This window comes from Balaenoptera borealis, assembly GCF_965194805.1.
Source record: "Balaenoptera borealis genome assembly, chromosome: 19".
Lineage (NCBI taxonomy): Eukaryota > Metazoa > Chordata > Mammalia > Artiodactyla > Balaenopteridae > Balaenoptera > Balaenoptera borealis.
In genome coordinates this window covers 64,369,945-64,390,376 of record NC_138878.1, presented here as the reverse complement: position 1 = coordinate 64,390,376, position 20,432 = coordinate 64,369,945, and the positions used below count along the sequence as shown (strand labels likewise).

Genomic DNA, 20,432 nt, shown 5'->3' with positions numbered 1-20,432 from the left:
CAGACCTCCACAGATGGGGACTCAACACAGGAAACTGCCCCACCCAGGACTGAAAAACAGACTTTCCTCAAATGCCTTGAGCTGCAAGAAATTTCAGATAACCTGCTAGTGTTTGTGTGGACACTTTTTCAGGATGGGTGGAAGCATATCCCACGGACAGAAAATCTCTGAAGTGGTTAAAGCCCTTCTAAGGGATATTATCCCCTGATTTGGAAGAAGGCATTAAAACTACATTCATCCTGGAGACCATAATCAACAGGAAAAACCAAGAAAATGAATCATACATTAAAAAGGAACGTCGCTAAAACATGTTAAGAGACATTGAACTTGGGATAAGGCCTTGCCAGCTGCCCTGCTATGGATCAGTGGCTCCCAGAAGCAGGCTTAAATTAAGCCCCTTTAGAATATTGTATGGCAGGCCATTGCAGGTGTGTGCCCAGGCAGGAGAATCTATAAATGCTAAAGACCTAGTGGTGGCCAATCACATTAAAACTGTGGGCGCTATTTATTCATGAGTTTACCTCCAACAGGTCTGCCCATCCAACCGAAGTAGACGGGAATTCCATCGCCATTGCCCATTGGAGAAGGGGCAACCAATTTGTTTAATTGTGTCCAAAGAAATAGCACCAGAATTTAGTATATGTATTAAACTGGAACCAAAACCCCAAGTTCAGTTACGAATTAGACAAGAAACTGCTAAGAGGTTTCATCAGGTTTAAATAGTTGTAGATAAAAAGGACTAACTAAAGATTCTAAGGAATATTCCTCACCTCCGTTCAGCAGAAGGGTCTTCATTCCTTTTCCCACACGATTGTGGGATGGAAATTGATAGTGGGGAATTGTAATAGGGAAGAACACTTTGTATTCCATGACAAGTTCATCCCTGAAAGCATGTTGCCTAGAAGCTTAAATTATACATAATGGCCCATCTCTGGGAACCCTGCCTCCCAGGTCATGAGCGTTAAGCTAAAATACCTTTGTTTAGCTCAAAGGAAGCCTCCTGACCAGACCCACCTGTGAAAGACGGCAGGGAGGAAGAAATTGACACGTTCCCGCTCTGGAGGCTGATGGGAACCAGGAAGTGTTTGACTTTACTGCCTCCCCTTTTAGTATAAAAGGAGCCTGAATTCTAACTCAGGCAAGATGGTCCTCTGGGGGGCATGAGCCCACCATCTTCTTGGTTTGCTGGCTTTCTGAATAAAGTCGCTACTCCTTGTCCCAACAACTCGTCTTTTGATCATTGGCCTGTCATGTGGCAAGCAGTAGGAGCTTAGACTCAGTAACAAAAGAACAGTGTAATTTATATCAGTTTTTGAAAATGTATTGCTCTTTTTAAAGCAGTGGTTAGTAAAAATGTTTTTAATTTAAAAATTAAAAAAGAGGAGACAGAGGACAAAGGAAGGAGACAGAGGACTGGAGTGACCTCAGGTGGGGGCGGGGTTTCACAGTGTTGGGTGCTGCAGAGAGGTAGTCAGCAGGAGCAGGGGCTGTGTACGTCATCAGAGGCATTTTTTATTTTATTTTATTGTTTTTATTGACGTATAGTTGATTTACAATCTTGTGCCAATCTGCTGTATGGCAAAGTGACTCAGTTATACACATATAGACATTCTTTTTTTATATTCTTTTCCATTCTGGTTTATCACAGGATATTGACTCTAGTTCCCTGTGCTGTAGAGTAGGACCTTGTTGTTTATCCCTCCTATATATAATAGTTTACATCTGCTAATGCCACACTCCCAGCCCTTCCCTCTCCCACCCCCCTCCTCCTTGGCAACCACAAGTCTGTTCTCTATGTCTGTGAGTCTGTTGCTGTTTCATAGATAGGTTCATTTGTGCCATAGTTTAGATTCCACATGTAAGTGGTATCACATGGTATTTGTCTTTCTCTTTCTGACTTACTTCACTTAATAATCTCTAGTTGCATCCATGTTGCTGCAGTCATCAGAGGCATTTTAGAAGAGGCTCTGCTTGCCATAGCTTCTGGCAGCGTTGCTTCCTTCAGTGGAAAGAAGAATGTTGTTGATGGGAATTCCCAAAGTTAGGCTAAAGTGGGGGTGAAGTAACTTTTCTAGGTGAAGAGGTGATCTTTTTTTTTTTTTTTTGATTTTTATGTGTGTGTTTTATTATATATTAGTCTCTTAAATCAAATAGAAGACAAAAAGTGGAGCTACAAACCAAAGTTACAACAGTACTAGCTTTTCTCGTCGCCCGTCTGTCTACTTTTACCAGAGGTCTTTATTTCTTCATAAGGCTTTGAGCTACTGTCCAGGGTCCTTGACTCCAACCTGAAGAACTCCCTGTGGCAGGCGGGTCTGGTGGTTAAGAACTCTCTCAACTCTTGATTAACTGGGAATGTCTTGATTTCTCCCTCATTTTCGAAGGAAAGTTTTGCTAGATATAGGATTCTTGGTTGACGGTTTCTTTCCTTCAACACTTCAAGTACATTGAGTCATGCCATCTGGCCTCCGAGGCTCCTGATGAGAAATCTGCTCAATGACCTTCCTGGCAAACCTTCTCTCAGCTTCATAGACTTTCATAATGTACCATATCATGTCTTATGCAACAGAACATTTTGTATAGTATCGTGAAGTCAGTTAAGTTGTAACGTTATTTTGAGACCAGAATTTAAGGAAAAGGAATTGAACATTTCAAGTGTAGACATTATGAGGTCTCTAAAATTATTACACATTTTCAAACTAGAAATAAAAAGGCCACTGAAGTATCCTGCAGATTTTTATTTATAACAAAGTGAATACCAATATCTAATAACACACGTAAAGAAAAATTTCTTTGGGATCCTTTTTCCTAAGTGTAAAGGGGCCTTGAACTCAAAAAGTGAGAAAACCACTGTGGTGTATCCCCAGCGGTGATGGGTCCATTTCTTGCTCTGACCTCAGAGTGCACCATTGTGATGTACTTCACAAAGCCCTATGAAAGAGAAAGGTGGGCCCAGGTTTTTGGTCCTTAGAGCCCAGGAAGCTGCTTTTGGTGACCTGACGGCCTTGGACCTACAGTTAGCTTGTGTTTTCCTTGTTTCTGCCATTTTGTTGATTTTCGTTTCTCTTTTCTCTACTCTTTTTTATTTGTGTCATTGTTCTTTCTACAGTTAGCATAGTGAGTATTGTTGGTATAGTTAATACTTGATTAGCATAGTTAGTGTAGTTAGTACTAGTTAGCGCTGTTGGTACAGTTAGCGTAGTTAGCGTAGTAGAGACAGCATACTTAGCCCTGTTAGTACAGTTAGCATTGTTAGTTAGCGTAGTTAGCGTTGCTAGGTAGTGCTGTCAGTCAGTGTAGTTAGCAGATCACCAGGATGCAGGGCCTCACAGCCAAATCTGCTGGCAAGGCGGCTCATATTGATGACTTCGAGATCCTCCACACCATTGGTGAAGGCACCTTCGGTAAAGTGAAGTTGGCCCGGCACATTCTGACCGGGACACAGGTGGCTGTGAAGGTCATAAAGAAAAGGCGTCAGAGCTTCTCAAGTGTCCAGGCACTTTTCTGGGAAGTGTGCAGTCTGAAGGCTCTGAATCACCCCAATATTGTAAAACTGCTGGGGGTGATTGACACAGAGGAGACATTTTTCGTGGTGATGGAGTACCTCAGTGGGGGGGACATGTACCGCTATTTGAAGACCCATGGCCGTATGACAGAGGCGCAGGCCCGAGGCCCGTTCCAGCAGCTGGTCTCCGCCCTGCAGCACTGCCACCGGAGGGGCATCGTGCACCGGGACCTGAAGCCACTGAGCCTCCTCTTTGATTCCAACATGAATATCAAACTTACAGACTTTGGCCTCAGCAACAAGTGTGATGACACTGTCCAACTGGACACGATCTGCGGCACACACCCTTATGCTGCCCCGGAACTCCTCCTGGGGCAGAGCTCCAGCGGCCCTGCGGTGGACGTGTGGAGCTTGGGAGTAGTGCTCTACACCATGGTAACTGGGTCCCAGCCCTTTGTGGGAAAAGACTTCCAGGAGCTGCGGAAGCAAATCCTACAAGGGCAATATCCCATCCCACCTTATCTGTCTGTGAAGATAAGGGATCTGTTACAAAAAATGATTGCCCTCAACCCCAGTGACAGAGGCACCTTACGTGACCTCATGAGGCATCCATGGGTCAACATGGGCCAGAAGGAGCCACTCCAGCCACCCTGTGAAGAGGACCTGGAGGTGACAATGGTGAGGACTCCGGGCTTGACTTGCGACCAGATCCAGGACACTGGGACAGGCAGTGTGAGCTCCAAGAAACCCAAGGTGGAGGTCTCCATCATAACTCTGAAGCCCTTCTCTTGCGGGGACCTCTGTGGCAGTGAACTTGAGCCTCCTCCAAGCCCTGTGGTGTCCTCCCTGCAAACCAGGTGGCTCTACCACAGAAAAACTGTGCCGCTGCAGGAAGACCAGCAGGCAGGGCAGAAGACCGGTGAGTCTGCCTGTCCCCCACCCAGCCTGGAGTCGAGGACTGCCACCCCCAGCCCAGCCCCCCAGTGTGGCACTGGGACATCCACCTCCAGCAGCAGCAGCAGGATTGGAGCCCCAGAGGGAAGCAGCTGCCCCCTGGGTGTGTCCAACACTGGAGGGTCCTCCCACGCTGGGCAGCCTGAGAGTGTGTCCTCATCCACTCTCTCTGGCCAGAGCCAGAAAAAGCAAGGGGTGGCTGGGAGAATCTGGACCTTTATTTTGAAACATCTTTGTTGCAAGCTGCCCAGCATGAGGCGTCATAATAAAGTGAGCCCATGTGAACCCCATGGATGACCGAGGCAGGAAGGTCAGGCCGCCGCGCTCCCTGGGGCCCGGTGCAGGGGAAGAGGAGTGTGTTCTCTGCACGGCCTTCAGAAGCATCGTATCCAAGACCCTGGCCAGCTCAGAGGATGGTCCGGAGCAGCCCGGGCGACCGAAAGCGAGGCCACCGTGGCTGCAGGTCTGCCCCTCAACCCCCACCTGGGTGAAACTTGAGAGACTGGACTGTCATTCCTGGGGCACGTCTCCCCTCCCCCACTCTTCTGTCTTCCGTGTTGGTGGGGGAGGGGGATAGTTCTTGTTCCAAGAACTCCTCGGTTCTTCCAATTCTAGTTAATAAACTTGATGCTCCAGAGGAAAAAAAATAAAATAAAATAAAAAAGAAAAATTTTTTAAAAAGTAAAGTAATCATTACTGACAGAAGTTATCACATACCTTAGTCCTCCAGTCTCAGACCCTGGGTTTTGTCCCTGAGTCTCTGGAACTGAGCAGTGTTGAGTTGGCCTCCTGGCTGAATAAGGAACAGAAAGGACAAGTTGTTCTGCAGGGTGTCAGTATGAAATGGCCCATTCTCCCCAGGGAGAGTTTTGTATTTATTTATTTACTTATTATTTATTTGTTTACTTATTATTTATTTTTGGCTGCGTTGGGTCTTCTTGCTGTGCGCAGGCTTTCTCTAGTTGCAGCGAGTGGGAGCTACTCTTTATTGTGGTGCGTGGGCTTCTCGTTGTGGTGGCTTCTCTTGCTGCAGAGCACAGGCTCTAGGAGCACGGGCTTCAGTAGTTGTGGCATGTGGGCTTCAGTAGTCGCGGCCCGTGGGCTCTAGAGTGCAGGCTCAGTAGTTGTAGCGCACGGGCTTAGTTGCTCTGCGGCATGTGGGATCTTCCTGGACCAGGGCTCGAACCCGTGTCCCCTGCATTGGCAGTCGGATTCTTAACCACTGCGCCAGCAGGGAAGTCCCAGAGTTTTGTATTTTTTATTCTAGTTTGTAATACAGAGACAAGTCAAGCTCTTGTTTTTTTAAACTGCTTAAATTAATACTAATTGCAGGAAATGTTCCACATCCAATGACTGCCCCACAGCTACCACTTGGAGACCCAAGTTCCCAACCACTGAATTGCTTGAGCCTCAGCAGCAGGATTTGTGAGCAACATGCTGGCAAAAACAATTTTTTATTAAAATCATTTTCTGCTTGTTAGGAGGAAACATCGTAGTTTCCAACATAACTGGTCCCCAAAGCTATAAGCTTTTACCTGAAAACTGTAACAGCCAGTAACTTAAGGGGTTTCAAAGTACTGGGAAGCACCATTCCCTGACTGCCCCCTACCCCCTGTCCCACCCCCTGTCCCGCCTGTCGGGCTCTCGGGCTCAGACCTGGACTCTCCTCGCCCCGCCCCTCACCTTCAGCGCTCCGCCCAAGTCCCGCCTAGAAGCCTCGCCTCTTAAGTACGTCCCTCGTGCGCAGTTTCTTACGGAAGCGGAAGCGGAGACCTGAGAGTGAAGGTCGCGCAGCTGAGCTTAAGTTTTTCCTTTCTAGTGTTCAGTCTGTGCTGCGCGGACCCCCTTACTCCATCTTTAGGGTCTCCGAGGTTCTGCGGGCGTGACAGCCCAGCGCCCGCCGTCCGCCCCAGGTAAATCCAGAAGTCGCCCTTACAGGTCGAGTATTAATTTCTTTTGGGTTTGAAACTGCTGTGAGGTTGGTCCTTGCCCTTTGCTTTTCGGCCTTCGGTCCACTGAGACACCGCCTTTCGCGACATTTTCCTGCTTACAATCCTTTATTACTTCCGCCTGCGCCTTGTGAAGTCGCCTTCTGCGAGGTGGATTCGCGCGCCCCCCAGCTTCGCTCTCTCTCCCCGCCCCCCAGAGGGCAGCGCCGGCCGCCCCGCTCCCGGAGGGGCCGCGTCCTCTCCCCGGTCCTGGGGTTCTGCAGAGCCCGCCCCTCTCCGGAGACCCCCTCCCTCCCTCCCAGCGCCTCTGTCTTCGCCTCCTCCTCAGGCCGGTCCTTCGGCTCCCCCGGCCTCCCCTTCGTAGTCAGCCCTTCCCCTCACCCGGCGTGGGGGGCGGGGAGTGACCTGGGCCAGCCTTGTGACACCCAGTGTTCTTCCGTCACAAGTTCATCTCTCTGGAAATTGTTCTCAAAGGGATAGTAAAGTGAAACAGATTTAGCTCTTAAAGTAGCGGGTGGATAAAATAGAGAAGTGAATAAAGGAGTGTGATCTCCTGGGATTGGAGAGCAACGTGGGGACAGGGGCCCTGCGTCAGGTGTAGCAGGAGGGACAGCAGCGGTGAGAGCACTTCACGGAGGGGGGGGGGTAGGGGATAAAAGAGAAGTAAGGCCTTCGGAGCATCGTGGTCCTGGGAGAGAAACAGAGAGGACAGGTGTTGATTAGAAGAGCAGAGGAAGACAGAGCAGGAAGGAAGCATAGCCGTCTGGGGTGCCGTAGAGTGGGGGTGTAACAGGAATAGAAGGAGTGTAATCTGGAGGGCAGAGAGGGAGCAGAGATGGAGGAAGAAAGAGGCAGAAATACATGGATATTTAGGACAATCGGAAAAGTTGGGCGCAAAGCGCAACAAGAGGGGGAACGAGTTGCAGAGTAGTGGGGCAGGACAGGTGTGATGAAATAAATAGGAGGGCAGAAACAGCAGGAGAGTAGAGGGGAACAAAGAGAAATAGGGAGATAGATAAAGAATGAAATAGAAACACGTAGTAGTCAGGTAGAGGGGGAAACTGGATACAGATGGGGGGTGAGTTCTTTGGATATGGATGATTAAGTTGTGACATTTTAATTTGTTGCTTTAGAATGTAAAACATTTAAAGTTTATTTGCTTAAGTTTTCCACCTCTGGCTAGATATCCAAGGGAAATGAAATCATTATAGCGAGGGAAATATTTGCACTGCAATGAACATTACTGTATTATTCACAACAGCCAAGATGTAGAAAGAACTAAAATGTCTGACAAATGAATGGATATAGAAAATTTATTTCAGCCATAAATTATGACATTATTATGACAGAAAAAGACAGATAGTATATGTGGAAAGTAAAAATGTCTTACTCATAGGGCCATAGAGTATAAAGGGTATTAGGAGGGGGTTGGATGGTGGGGTAAATGGGGAGATGTTGATCAGAGGTTACAAACGTTCAGTTGTAAAATGAAAAAGTACCACATGTATATCTAATGTACAGCATGCAGACTATAGTTAATCACACTGCGTTTCTATATACTTGGAGTTTGCTCTGAGCGTAACGCTCAAGTGTTCTCACTGCACAGAAATAAAATGGTAATTGTAAGTTGATGGAAATGTAAACTACTTTATTGTGATAATTATTACACGGTGAATATACATCTTTCAAATAATCACATTGTATGCCTTACATGTACACGGTTGTTTCTCATCAATTCTACCTCAGTTAAGCTGGGAAAGAAAAAGAAAGTGAGGGCTGTCCTGGCCTTGCCACTGCTGAGTGGTGCTCAACCCAGGCTTCATATTAGATCGATGAGGCATTTTACATATACATGTTTTGTACCCTCTAACGAGGGATTCTTCATTAGATTGTCGGTGTGAGGCCAAAGCTCAATAATATTTAAAGTGCCCCAATTAATTCTAATCTGGATCCCTCACTGAGCATCGTGACTCTGGGTCCCCCCGTTCCTGAGGGCTGAGATCTGGGCTGAGGCTGAGGGGCTCTGCTCTGCGTGGGGGTGGATCAGGGCTGGTCTGTGACCTGCAGGGGGTCGTCGGGTCCAGCTGAGGTGCCCACTGCTGCTGTGTACGTGAGGGCCTCACCAGGAGGGGAGCCTGATCTGAAGGAAAGGGTGGGGAAACTCCCGTGTTGGTCTCTGTGTGGGAGTTTACTGTCCTGAGCCCCTCCTGGGACAGTGGGCAGCAGGGGACTGTCTGTTCCACATGCTGAGGTCTTCCCTGTGTGTGTGGCTGTGACTCAGGAAGGGGCTGTGTCGATTCTAAGCATTAAACAGCCTGTTTTCAACTTTCAAGATCGACCTCTAAAGACTCATGTTGCCTGAGGAAGAAGCCCGGAAGAGGAGGGAGAGGAAAGAAAAGGAGTCAGGAATGGCTCTTTCTCAGGTAAAGTCATATTCTCAGTTGTTTCTTCTGTCTGTCTTTCCTGAAATGCCCTTCTTTGGACTCGCTAACCTCTGACTCTGAAGTATCCTGCCTGACACCTGTACATTCACACTCACCCGGGTCCTTCCCTCAGGGCCTGTCATCTCCACTTAGATCCCATCTCCCCATGACCCAGTGACCTGGAACTTGTGAAGAGGCTCCACTGGGTGCAGTCCTGGGCAGGGCTTCACATGCACAGGTTCAGGCAGAGTGTCAGTGCTACTGGGTGGGAGGGATTGTTTTGGGCCCCATCTGGATGGATTGTCTACTCTCTGTAAACCAGGATAAAGAAACTGCACATGAAAGTCAGTTATTAGGTGCACAATACCTGGTAAAATCTGGGAGTAGACCAACAAGGGGAAATTTGTTCTGACTTTTTCTAAGGCAATTGAAGTTAAATGAGTGAGTCACTGACTTCAGAATCTTAATGATGGGGAATGGAATGAAAAATTCAGAACCGGACATCAGTGATAGAGGGTGTTTTATTCCATCATCTATTTCAAACTATGAAATCAGTCTAAATGTCTGAGAGGTGGAAATTCCTTAAATCACTTTCATCACCTTCATTCTTCAGATTTTGTATTTTCACTGTGCTGGTTTTGTTCTTTGGCACAGAGAAATTTTTACGTTTGATGAAGGTAAGGTTTCCTCTTCATTGTTTATCACATAGGTATCCAGTTTCCCAGCACCATTTGTTTTGTTTTGCTATAAATTTTATTTATTTATTTATTTAGTTTTGGTTGCGTTGGGTCTTCATTGCTGCACGCAGGCGTCTCCCTAGTTGTGGCGAGCGGGGGCTACTCTTTGTTGCGGTGCACAGGCTTCTGTTGTTGTGGAGCATGGGCTCTAGGCATGTGGCATGCCAGCTCAGTAGTTGTGGCTCGTGGGCTCTAGAGCACAGGCTCAGTAGTTGTGGCACATGGGCTTAGTTGCTCTGCAGCATGTGGGATCTTCCTGGACCAGGGCTCAAACCCATGTCCCCTGCATTGGCAGGCAGGTTCTTAACCACTGCGCCACCAGGGAAGCCCTCCCAGCACCATTTGTTAATGGCAGCTGTCTTTTTTCCACTGTCTAGTCTTAGCATCCTTAGTATCAGTAGATTTTAAATATATACAAAGGATCATTTCTGAGCATTCTCTTCTGTTCCATTGGTTTATATATCTGTGTTTATGCCAGTACCACACCATCTTGATTACTTTAATATGTTTTGAAAATTAAAGGGTGGCCTCCATCCTTCTTCTTATTCAAGAGTGTTTTGGCAATTTGCGGTCCCTTGAGTTTCTATGATGTCTGGCCTGTGTTTTTTCTATTTCTGCAAGAATTGCCATTGTAATTTTGATAATGGTTGCATTAAATATGTAGAACAGTTTGGGTCGTTTTGTTTGGACATTTCAAGAGTTTTGAGGCTTCCAGTCTATGAGTATAGATTTATTTGTATCTTTGGATTTCTTTTTTTTTTTGAGGCAACTGAGGCAACTATTTTCTCTTTTATTCTTCAACAGACATGTTCAACATTATGGGCAACATTCTTAAAACCTTAAGCTTCACAGACTTTCAGACATTCAAATACTATGGTCTCCTTTTCTTTGACATGAAGGATTATTCAGCTAGAAAAATAAAAGCATGGTAGACAATACATTTTCACCACATTCAAAGTAGTACAGAAATTAAGACTACAGAAGTACACATCGTACCTAATGTGTCATTGAAAATAGAAGACAGTATTTTCTTCAGCAAATAAAACAGCATACTGGTATGCTGTTAATGCATAAACCTTTTAATGTATACTGTCATTCACAAATTATTTACAACTTCCACTGTGTGAAGAGAACTAGAATGTAAATCTTCTGCAAAACTGGAAAAAAGCAATACAAAATTTGTGAAAGCCTGTGTTTCATATTATACAGAAGTAAGCAAGTTTTTCTCTTCAAATACCAGATATTGTACACAGTGATGTTTTGGACATATTACAGTAATTCTTGAGGATGTTTTAATGCTGGAGGTAAGTTTACAGGCCTTGACTCTTCATCGAGGAGTACTAAGTCTTCGATTTCACTGCCTCTGTATTTCCTTTTACATATTTTTACCACCATCTTTTTCTTGAGAAATAACTTCCAGGCTTCTCTTGATGCAACTGCTTTTGTGTTTTCTTTGCTTTTTCCACAGCCAGTGCCCAAATACACAGGCTTACATCTCAATTCACAAATAATACTTTCTTGAGAGCTCTTATTTTGAGGCAGATCTGCCAGTTCTATTAGCGGGACAAGAGACACATCCAGTGTTGCTTTCAGAGCCTTGATAGCTGCGTTTCAGAGCCATGATTCATGCTGGGACTGAAGTCACCAACGGCCACCAGCTTCCATGCCACCATTTTGTACAGTCTATTGACAGAAGGCTGCTTCTGTTTCACATCTTCATTGGTTAACTTGCAACAAGAGAATCTGCCAGAACTCTCGCTCGATTGCAAAGTACTTTTAGAACTCAGCTGTGACGTGCTGGTCTGAGAACGACTCTTAGAAGCCAGCTGGGACACACTTGCTATGGAAGTGCTTTTGGAAACCAGAGAGCCGCTGGTCTGGGAGCTGTTCTTGGAAGCTAACACTGATGCAGCTGCATGCGAAGTGCTTTTGGAAGTCAGCATCGTGTTTGCTGAGGTGGTGCTCTTGGGGGTTAGTAAAGATGTGCCTGATGAGGAACTGTTTTTTAGAAACGGATGACGAAACACTTGCCTCTGAACTAGTTTTGGAAGTTAACCGCTTGAAGCTGTCTCTAGGTTTAGAATAGGTTCTAAGGTTTAGAATACAACAGTGGCAACTCTACTTCTGAGCTTCCTGAGGAGCCCAACAAGGGCACCTCAATCTCTGAGATGCTTTGAGAGTCGGAGACTGAAGAGCCTTCCAAAGCCCTCTTTTTCGGTGATCCACTTCGTCCTCTGGAATCAGTGGATTGGGTCACGTGACTGTTCACACTGGATTTCAACAACGAAGAAACAAAGGATGCTGAATCATGTTTATCTGGAGCTTCTGGTTCAGAAATTTTTCCAGACCCTACCGTTGTTACCAGAGAGGGAATGCTGCTGCTGCTTTGGCTGGAAACAGATCGCTCTCCATCACTTGTGGAGCTATTCTGACTCAGGGTACCAGAGCTCCGTATCATTTCTTTTTAGATTCCGCATATAAGTGATATCATACGATATTTCTTCCTCCGTCTGACTTACTTCAGTTAGTATGACAATCTCTAGGTCTATCCATGTTGCTGCAAATGGCATTAATTCATTCTTTTTAATGGCTGAGTAATATTCCATTGTATATATGTACCACATTTTCTTTATTTTAATTTTGTTTTATTATTTATTTTTGGCTGCCTTGGGTCTTTGTTGCTGCACGTGGGCTTTCTCTAGGTGCGGTGAGTGGGGACTACTCTTCATTGCAGTGCGCGGGCTTCTCATTGCGGTGGCTTCTCTTGTTGCAGAGCACAGGCTTTAGGCGCACAGGCTTCAGTAGTTGTGGCACGTGAGCTCAGTAGTTGTGGCTCGCGGGCTCTAGAGCGCAGCCTCAGTAGTTGTGGCGCATGGGCTTAGTTGCCCTGTGGCATGTGGGATCTTCCCGGACCAGGGCTCGAACCCGTGTCCCCTGCATTGGCAGGCGGATTCTTAACCGTTGCGCCACCAGGGAAGCCCCGTACCACATCTTCTTTATCCATTATTCTGTTGATGGATATTTAGGTTGCTTCCATGCCTTGGCTCTTGTGAACAGTGCTGCAGTGAACCCTGGGGTGCATGTATCCCTTTGGACCATGTTTTTCTCTGGATGTATACCCAGGAGTGGGAATGCAGTGTCATATGATAGCTCTATTTTTGTTTTTTTTTAAGGGACCTCCATAGTCTTCTCCACAATGGCTCTACCACTTTACATTCCCACCAGCAGTGCAGGAGGGTCCCCTTCTCTCCACACCCTCTCCAGCATTTATTGTTTGTGGGTTTTTTGATGGTAGCCATTTTGACTGGTGTGAGGTGATAGCTCATTGTAGTTTTGATTTGCATTTCTTTAATAATTAGTGATGTTGAACAACTTAGCAATTTTTTACTGAAGTATTCTTTTTTTTAACATCTTTATTGGAGTATAATTGCTTTACAATGGTGTGTTAGTTTCTGCTTTATAACAAAGTGAATCAGCTATACATATATCCCTATATGAAGTATTGTTGATTTACAGTGTTTGGTTAGTTTTGGGTGTACAACAAAATGACTCAATTTTATATATATTCTTTTTCAGATCCTTTCCCCTTATAGGTTATTACAAAATACTGAGTATGGTTCCGTGTGCTATATAGTAGGTCCTTGTTGGCTATCTATTTTATACAAAATAGTGTGTATGTGTTAATACCAAATCCTAATTTATGCCCCTCCCTTCTGCTTTGGTCACCCCTAACTTTCTTTACTATGTCTGTGGGTCTATTTCTGTTTCATATATAAGTTTAATTGTGTCTTCTTTCCTTCAGTTTCACATATAAGTGATATATTTGTCTTTCTCTGTCTGGCTTACTTCACTTAGTATGATAATCTCTAGGTCCATCCATTTTGCTGCAAATGGCATTATTTCATTTGTTTTTATGGCTGAGTAATATTCCATTGTGTGTGTGTATATATATGTATATATGTGTGTGTGTGTGTGTGTGTGTGTATATGTGTATATATATATATATATATATATATACATATATACACACACACACACACACACACACACACACACACACACACATATATACCACATCTTCTTTATCCATTCATCTGTTGATGGACATTTAGGTTGCTTACATGTCTTGGGTATTGTAAATAGTGCTGCAGTGAACATTGGGGTGCATGTATCTTTTCGAATTATGGTTTTCTCCAGATATATGCCCAGGAGTGGGTTTGCAGGATCTGAATCTTTCTTATTTAACTCTTTTGTTCTGCCAAAGTTGGATTCAGTTTGTTCTCTTTCTGCTTCATTGAGATGTAAAAAATTCTTGAGTGGAGATCTTTTCCCTTTTTGTTGTAACGGTTTAGCCGTGTAGATTTCTCTTTTATTATAGCCTTCAAGTAAAATGGGGGTGTTGAAGTGTCATATTGTTACTGTGCTGCTGTTTCCGTCTTTTTTTTTTTTTAATTAATTTATTTTTGGCTGTGTTGGGTCTTCGTTGCTGCGCGTGGGCTTTCTCTAGTTGCGGCAAGCAGGGGCTACTCTTCGTTGCGGTGTGTGGGCTTCTCACTGTGGTGGCTTCTCTTGTTGCGGAGCATGGGCTCTAGGCGTGCGGGCTTCAGTTGTGGCACACGGGCTCAGTAGTTGTGGCTTGCAGGCTCTAGAGCACAGGCTCGGTAGTTGTGGCCCACGGGCTTAGTTGCTCCACGGCATGTGGGATCTTCTCGGACCAGGGATCAAACCCGTGTCCCCTGCATTGGCAGGCGGATTCTTAACCACTGCGCCAGCAGGGAAGTCCCTGTTTTCCTCTTGATTTCTGTTAACGTTTGCTTCATTTGGGGGGAAGCTCTAATGTATACATATATTTATAACTGTTACATCTTCTTGGTGAATTGACTCGTTTAAGATTGTATAATATCCTTTGTGCCTTCTGTCAGTTTTTGCCTTTGCTTTGTGTGATATAATATACTCACCCCTGCTCTCTTTGGCATGGAATATCTTTTTCCTTTCTTTCACCTTTAGCTTTTCCGTCTCATCTGATGTGTGAATGTTCACATTTCCAACTGTCTGACACACTCTCTCTGTGTCTCTTACACCTGGTCTTTGTTTTTCCTCCTGTTACTTCCTCCAGTGGTCCCCGCTCAGGCACACTGAGCAGTGGTGAAAGGCTGGTACCCTGGCCAGCCCCCTTCATTTCACTGTAATTACAGAGGATACGTATCAAGTGTTTACTTTTCATGACATTTGGTGAAATGTTCTTGCTTAATAACAATATATTTTTTCCATACGCTTTTTTTGTCATGATTTTTAATTCTCCAAGAAGTTTTTAACTTTACCACTGTGATAATTTTCTTAATCTGTGAAAATAGTGTATAACACTAAACTTCTCTAATTTTGTGTCAGTGTTTTATTAGTGGAAAACAAAAAAACCGATGATAAAAAAAATTGTCCTGAAATATGTAAAGAGATAAGTCTTCTCATTCCAGTTGATTTAGTGTTGACGTGTGTGATGGGCGCCATGGATGTGCAAGCCATTCATTTAGATAGAAGACATGATTTCAAAAGCATATATCTTTTTGCAGTTGAAATTATATCTTCAGTATATTCCGTGGCCTTGGTGGTGGGATGAATTGGGTGATTGGGATTGATATATATACATTAATATGTATAAAATGGATAACTAATAAAAAAAAAAAGACGTATTTAAGTAATAGAAGACATGAAGAGATGAAACAGATTTGAATCCTTGTTTTAATGATTTAAGGTACATATACATAAGCAAGTGTCTGCAATCCAAAGTAAAAGTAATAAATGCCCTAACCAAGGAATAAAAAAATATATATGTGTATGTATATATATATATATTCCGTGGCCTTGAATTTTTTCTACACCATCATGTTAATGGTTTAAATAGTAGTAAGATTGCTAACATTTTATGTGTATGTGCTTGTGTGCCCACATCTATAATGACCTTTCATGCTATTCCATGTCATTCACCTTGGATGTCTTTCAAGCTTTACTCAGGGATCTGTCAATGTACTTTTCTTTTTTTTTTTTTTAAACATCTTTATTGGAGTATAATTGCTTTACAGTGGTGTGTTAGCTTCTGCTTTATAACAAAGTGTCAGTGTACTTTTAATGCTCTCCTTTACTTAACTGATTTTTAGGCTTCAATTCCAGGGCTCAACCACCTGAGTTCAGGTGCTTGCTGTGTCATTGCTTAGCTTCTTGACTTGGTTCGAGTTTCTCTTGGTGTCTCTGACACAGTTTTCTGCTATGTAAGATGGGAACATATCTTTCTCGAATGAGCTGTTATATCGATAAGAAGTTCGTGCTTGTAAAGTACTTATTTTGAGTAATGTTTTGTCTATAGGAAGTATTCAGACACTTTTAGTCATTGCTGTTTCTGTCATTATCATAATTGAAGATTTTGAGTTTTCTTTAAAGCCATTGTGGACTTTGTCATCTCTGAAGCCACCACTCATAGTGTAACTTATTTAAATATTGAATATCACTCAATGTTTAGAACGTAGTATCTGACACTTCTGCATAGACAACCTGTTGTTTAGTATTATTTATATATGTTTTATGGATTCTCCACAAAGATGACAAATCCATATTTATTGGATGATATGATAATCTCTTATGAAAAAGCATAAGAATTTAAAATAAGGGTCACAGTATTTGCTTCAAATACCTTAACACAGATCTTTCAGAACATATACTTGAACCAAATCGATCCTTACCCCTCTCTCATCTTTCCATTTTGTATGAAGATAACTCTTCTCGTGACCCGTTGTTGAAATGTATTTTCATTTCAGGAATGGTTGACCTTCAAGGATGTGGTCATTGAGTTCTCTCAGGAGGAGTGGGAATGCCTGGACCCTGGTCAGAGGGCCTTGTACAGGGACGTGATGGTGGAGACCTGCAGGAACCTGGTCTCCCTGGGTGAGGATAACTTCCCTCTAGAAGTTGGGATCTCCCCTTGCGTGTTTTGCATTTTTCCCTGTGTGCTTCTTGGGAGGCCCTGTTTTCGTTATGTGATCTGAAAGCCCTGTTGACACAGACATGATGTGGCATCACGAGTTTAAACTGACCCTTTCTTCAGATGATCTGCCCGTTTCATGTTACATTAGGGGTTGTTCAAGAGCTTAATTATGTATAAAGCTCAATGGCAAACTTTTAAAAGATATCCAATTTCTTGTCTTCTGCCCTGTGGCTTTGACTGACTATTTCTTGGAAGAGTGTTAAGATACATGTATTACACTGTTCCCGATGCATTTAGAAGGAGGAGGTGGATGAATTTGTGAAATATTTTTCCTGACCCACCTGTAATGTCCTCATTCCTCAGCTGAACAAAGACCTGTGATTTTGGAAAAGCCACACCAATTTACATTTCTTTGTTCTGATAAGCAGAAATTTCTTTTTCTGATCTGAACATTATCTCCATTTTTGGAGGAAGAGCCCAGGGCTCTGGTGAGTGGTGCGAAAACAGCAAAAAAAAAAACAAATGGGTGGGAATGTATCAAAAGTGTGAACACAGGTGGGATCTCAGGGCAGAGAGGAAGCCACAACATTAATAGTGCTTGGGAAACTCTTCTCATGGTGGAGAGTTCTTTGGGAAAACCAAAGTTTCTTTATTAAACTCTCAGAGGAGACTTTTCTTCTACCCGAGTTACCACTCTATCCTTCCAAATGTAAAATGTATTCTTTCACCCTCCAGTGGTGCTGCAGCTTCTATAGAGACAAAGGCAAGGCCTTCATCAAGGTCCACAACACGCCGCATCTGACTGCTGTGAACTGGTTGTCGCTTGACTTTGAGGAGCATAATGCGGGCTGTGTTACTGGGTTGTCTTGTCCCCTCTTCTCTCTTTACGGACTTGATTCTATTGGATGCTCAGTTCTTAGTCCATATAGATCAAAGCTGATGCTTCTAGTGTCTAACCCCTGACCCTATCCTGGTTTCATGTCTGTTGTATTTGGAAGATATAATCAGAAGATGGAAAATACCGGCTGCTATTTAATTATTATTATTTTTTTGGCTGCATTGGGTCTTCGTCGCTGTGCGTGGGCTTTCTCTAGTTGCGGCAAGCAGGGGCTACTCTGTTGTGGTGCGTGGGCTTCTCATTGTGGTGGCTTCTTTTGTTATGGAGCACGGGCTCTGGGTGCATGGGCTTCAGTAGCTGTGGCACGTGGGCTCAGTAGTTGCGGCACACGGGCTTTGTTGCTCTGTGGCATGTGGGATCTTCCTGGCCCAGGGCTCGAACACGTGTCCCCTGCATTGGCAGGCGGATTATTAACCACTGTGCCACCAGGGAAGTCCCTGCTATTTGATTTTATCTGGCACCTCAGAACGTGTATGGAGCTGTCTCAGCCCCTGTCTTCCTGTTTAGATCTGTCAGCCATTTCTTCTGTTCTGCTTTTGCCACACATTTCAGGGGTGTGTGGAATAGCCAGGTGCATTGGATCTTCTGTGATTTTTATTTAGGAAAACTGTAAGGACAGTGGACAGAGAGATCCTCTTTTTGATCCTAAATCCAGCAAGGGGAACATACATGAATCTTTCAGGCTCTTAGCTTGGCATCCCTGGGTCGAGCAAATGGTCCCATCTCAAGATCTTATAATATCTTACTCCCATATATTGTATTTTTTTTGCTCCTGTACTGCTCTGTTAGTCTGGGAATGTAGACTCTTCCTGACTTTACTTTCTCCCTAGTTTGTATAAGTTTTCCTCTTAAACTTGATTTTGAAGTATGTAGTCCTAGAGTCTGAAATTGTATCCAGTTTCTTTGCTGTGGTAATCCACCTATGTTTAATGGGCAGCTTCTAGTGGATTCTCTGTAGAGTGGGTTTACTGGGTAACAGAAAATTTTTGAAGGAGAATACTTTCCCTCATATGCTGTAATATTTTCCCGTTACATACAGAATCACCACTTGAAGCTACTTAGTAGAGTGGTCAGCATGTTCTGACATACAAGACAGAAAGTGTCTGAAGACCTTGACCTATAAGTCTTTCCAGTTTCTTTTTCTGGCTTTGACCAGTGTCACAAAAGCCTGTGTGAAGGGCACTGTGACAGTGTTGTTCACATGTACCAATGTCCATCCCCTTTGAGCCTCAGTAAGTGGTATAGCAGCTTCTCCGAACAGCAGTATTGTCCAAGTTCACATCCTCATGTTTGTGAGGCTGTTGACTGAACTGTTGTTCATGCCATGCCACGTGTGCCATCACCTGTGTGCCATTGTTCTTTCTGCCTTCACACATAATTTTGAAGCAACTTAATGAGAGACCTTATGAAGTAGAGTGGTACCTTCAGTGATAACCCATCATTTGTTCAAGGCACTGCAACTTTCATTTTGTATATTTTTATGCATTATAAATGACTGTCTTTTATTTTTATCATTAGGTTTCTGTTTTTTGTTCCTCTTCGTTTTTGTTTTTTATTTGCAATATGTGGGATGGTTGGTTGAGAAAGTCCCCCACCCCATGGTGGAATTGGTGATCAGTTCGTTTTAGAATTCTTTATGTAGTCTTTTTTTTTTTTTTTTTTAATTTAGTTAATTTTGGCTGCATTGGGTCTTTGTTGCTGTGCATGGGCTTTCTCTAGTTGCGGTGAGAGGGGGCTACTCTTCATTGCGGTGCGCAGGCTTCTCATTGCAGTGGCTTCTCTTGTTGCAGAGCACGGGCTCTAGGCATGCGGGCTTCAGTTGTTGTGGCGCATGGGCTTAGTTGCTCCGTGGCATGTGGGATCTTAGTTCCTGGACCAGGGCTCAAACTGGTGTCCCCTATATTGGCAGGCGGATTCTTAACCACTGTGCCACAAGGGAAGTCCCAAGATCACTTACCAAAGAAAAATATATTATTTTTGGTTGAGAACAAATTCTAACTGGAGAATATAGGGTGTCAGTTGTCAAGTTGGAAGTAGCACAAATCTTATTTTCTCTGCAAGATACTTTGGCTCTGAATGTCACTACATCACTGGAAAATGGCAGGATAGCTTCCAGGCATTTGGCAATGGAGAGTCTCTCCTTGTCACAAACTATAGTTGGAATCTTGGGGTCTTTCTTTTTTTTTTTAAAAAAACAAATTTATTTATTAAATAAATATTCTTGATGTTAAACTATTATTGAATATATGATTTACAAATATTTTGTATTATACCATACATTGTTTTTTCACTCTGCTGAGTATGGTTTAGTGCACAGTAGTTAATAGTTATGATGTAGTCCAATTCATCTGTTTTTAGTTTGTTGGCCTGAGCTTTTGCTGTTATATCTGATAAATCATTGGTGAATCCAATGTTAAGAATCTTTTTTTGTAAATTTACTTGTAGGAGTTTTATTCACTAGGGACTTAGGTTTAGATCTTTGAAGCATTTTGAGTTAATACAATAATGGTCCAACTAAATTCTTCTGCATGTGGATATCCAGTTTTCTCAACCCTTTTTGTTCCATAGACTGCCCTTCCCCCATTATGTGGTCTTGACAACCTTGCGGAACATCATTTGACCTTATACACGAAAGTTTTTTTCTGCATCTCTTGTGTTCCACAGGTCCCTCTGTTTTTATGCCAGTACCATACTGCTTTGATTAGTGTAGCTTTGGAAAAAGTTTTGAAATAAAGAAATGTGAATTGTCTGACTTTGTTTTCAAGCTTGTTTTTGCTATTCATTGTCTCCTGAAATTCCACAGGAATTGTAGGATTGATTCATCTGTTTCTTCAGCAAAGCGGTATTGGGATTTGGGATTACACTAGGGATTATTTTGAATATCCTGATAACTTTGGCTATTTTGACATCTTGACAATATCAACTTCAAATCCATGAACTTGGGGTATCTTTGCATTTATTTGTGTCTTCTCTAATATGTTTCAGAAGTCTTT

General features: G+C 43.5%; 3 protein-coding genes, 1 long non-coding RNA gene and 1 pseudogene across 5 annotated transcripts in view; 2 read left to right on the top strand and 3 right to left on the bottom strand.

Annotated features, from left to right (window-relative positions):
* LOC309616851 (zinc finger protein 836-like) overlaps positions 1-20,432 on the bottom strand; it is a gene marked incomplete at its 3' end in the record, with an annotated part of 476,825 nt that overhangs the window by 349,867 nt on the left and 106,526 nt on the right. The window lies entirely within an intron of this gene.
* LOC309616970 overlaps positions 1-20,432 on the bottom strand; it is a 188,410-nt gene that overhangs the window by 78,077 nt on the left and 89,901 nt on the right. The gene's annotated exons all lie outside the window — the stretch shown is intronic.
* The window catches only part of LOC309616854 (uncharacterized protein), a 90,773-nt gene that overhangs the window by 64,791 nt on the left and 5,550 nt on the right, over positions 1-20,432 (top strand). The window lies entirely within an intron of this gene.
* LOC309616863 (uncharacterized protein) overlaps positions 6,267-20,432 on the top strand; it is a 131,222-nt gene continuing 117,056 nt past the window's right edge. The window contains exons 1-2 of the mRNA XM_082368139.1: positions 6,267-6,397; positions 8,742-8,831. Of these exons, the coding sequence (XP_082224265.1) occupies positions 8,760-8,831 (72 nt within the window). The 5' untranslated portion in view covers positions 6,267-6,397; positions 8,742-8,759. The remainder of the gene's footprint in view (positions 6,398-8,741; positions 8,832-20,432) is intronic.
* Positions 8,838-20,432, bottom strand: part of LOC309616886 (CDKN2A-interacting protein pseudogene) — a 79,103-nt pseudogene continuing 67,508 nt past the window's right edge. Inside the window, exon 2 of the transcript XR_014249832.1 lies at positions 8,838-14,189. The product of XR_014249832.1 is annotated as a CDKN2A-interacting protein pseudogene (transcript). The remainder of the gene's footprint in view (positions 14,190-20,432) is intronic.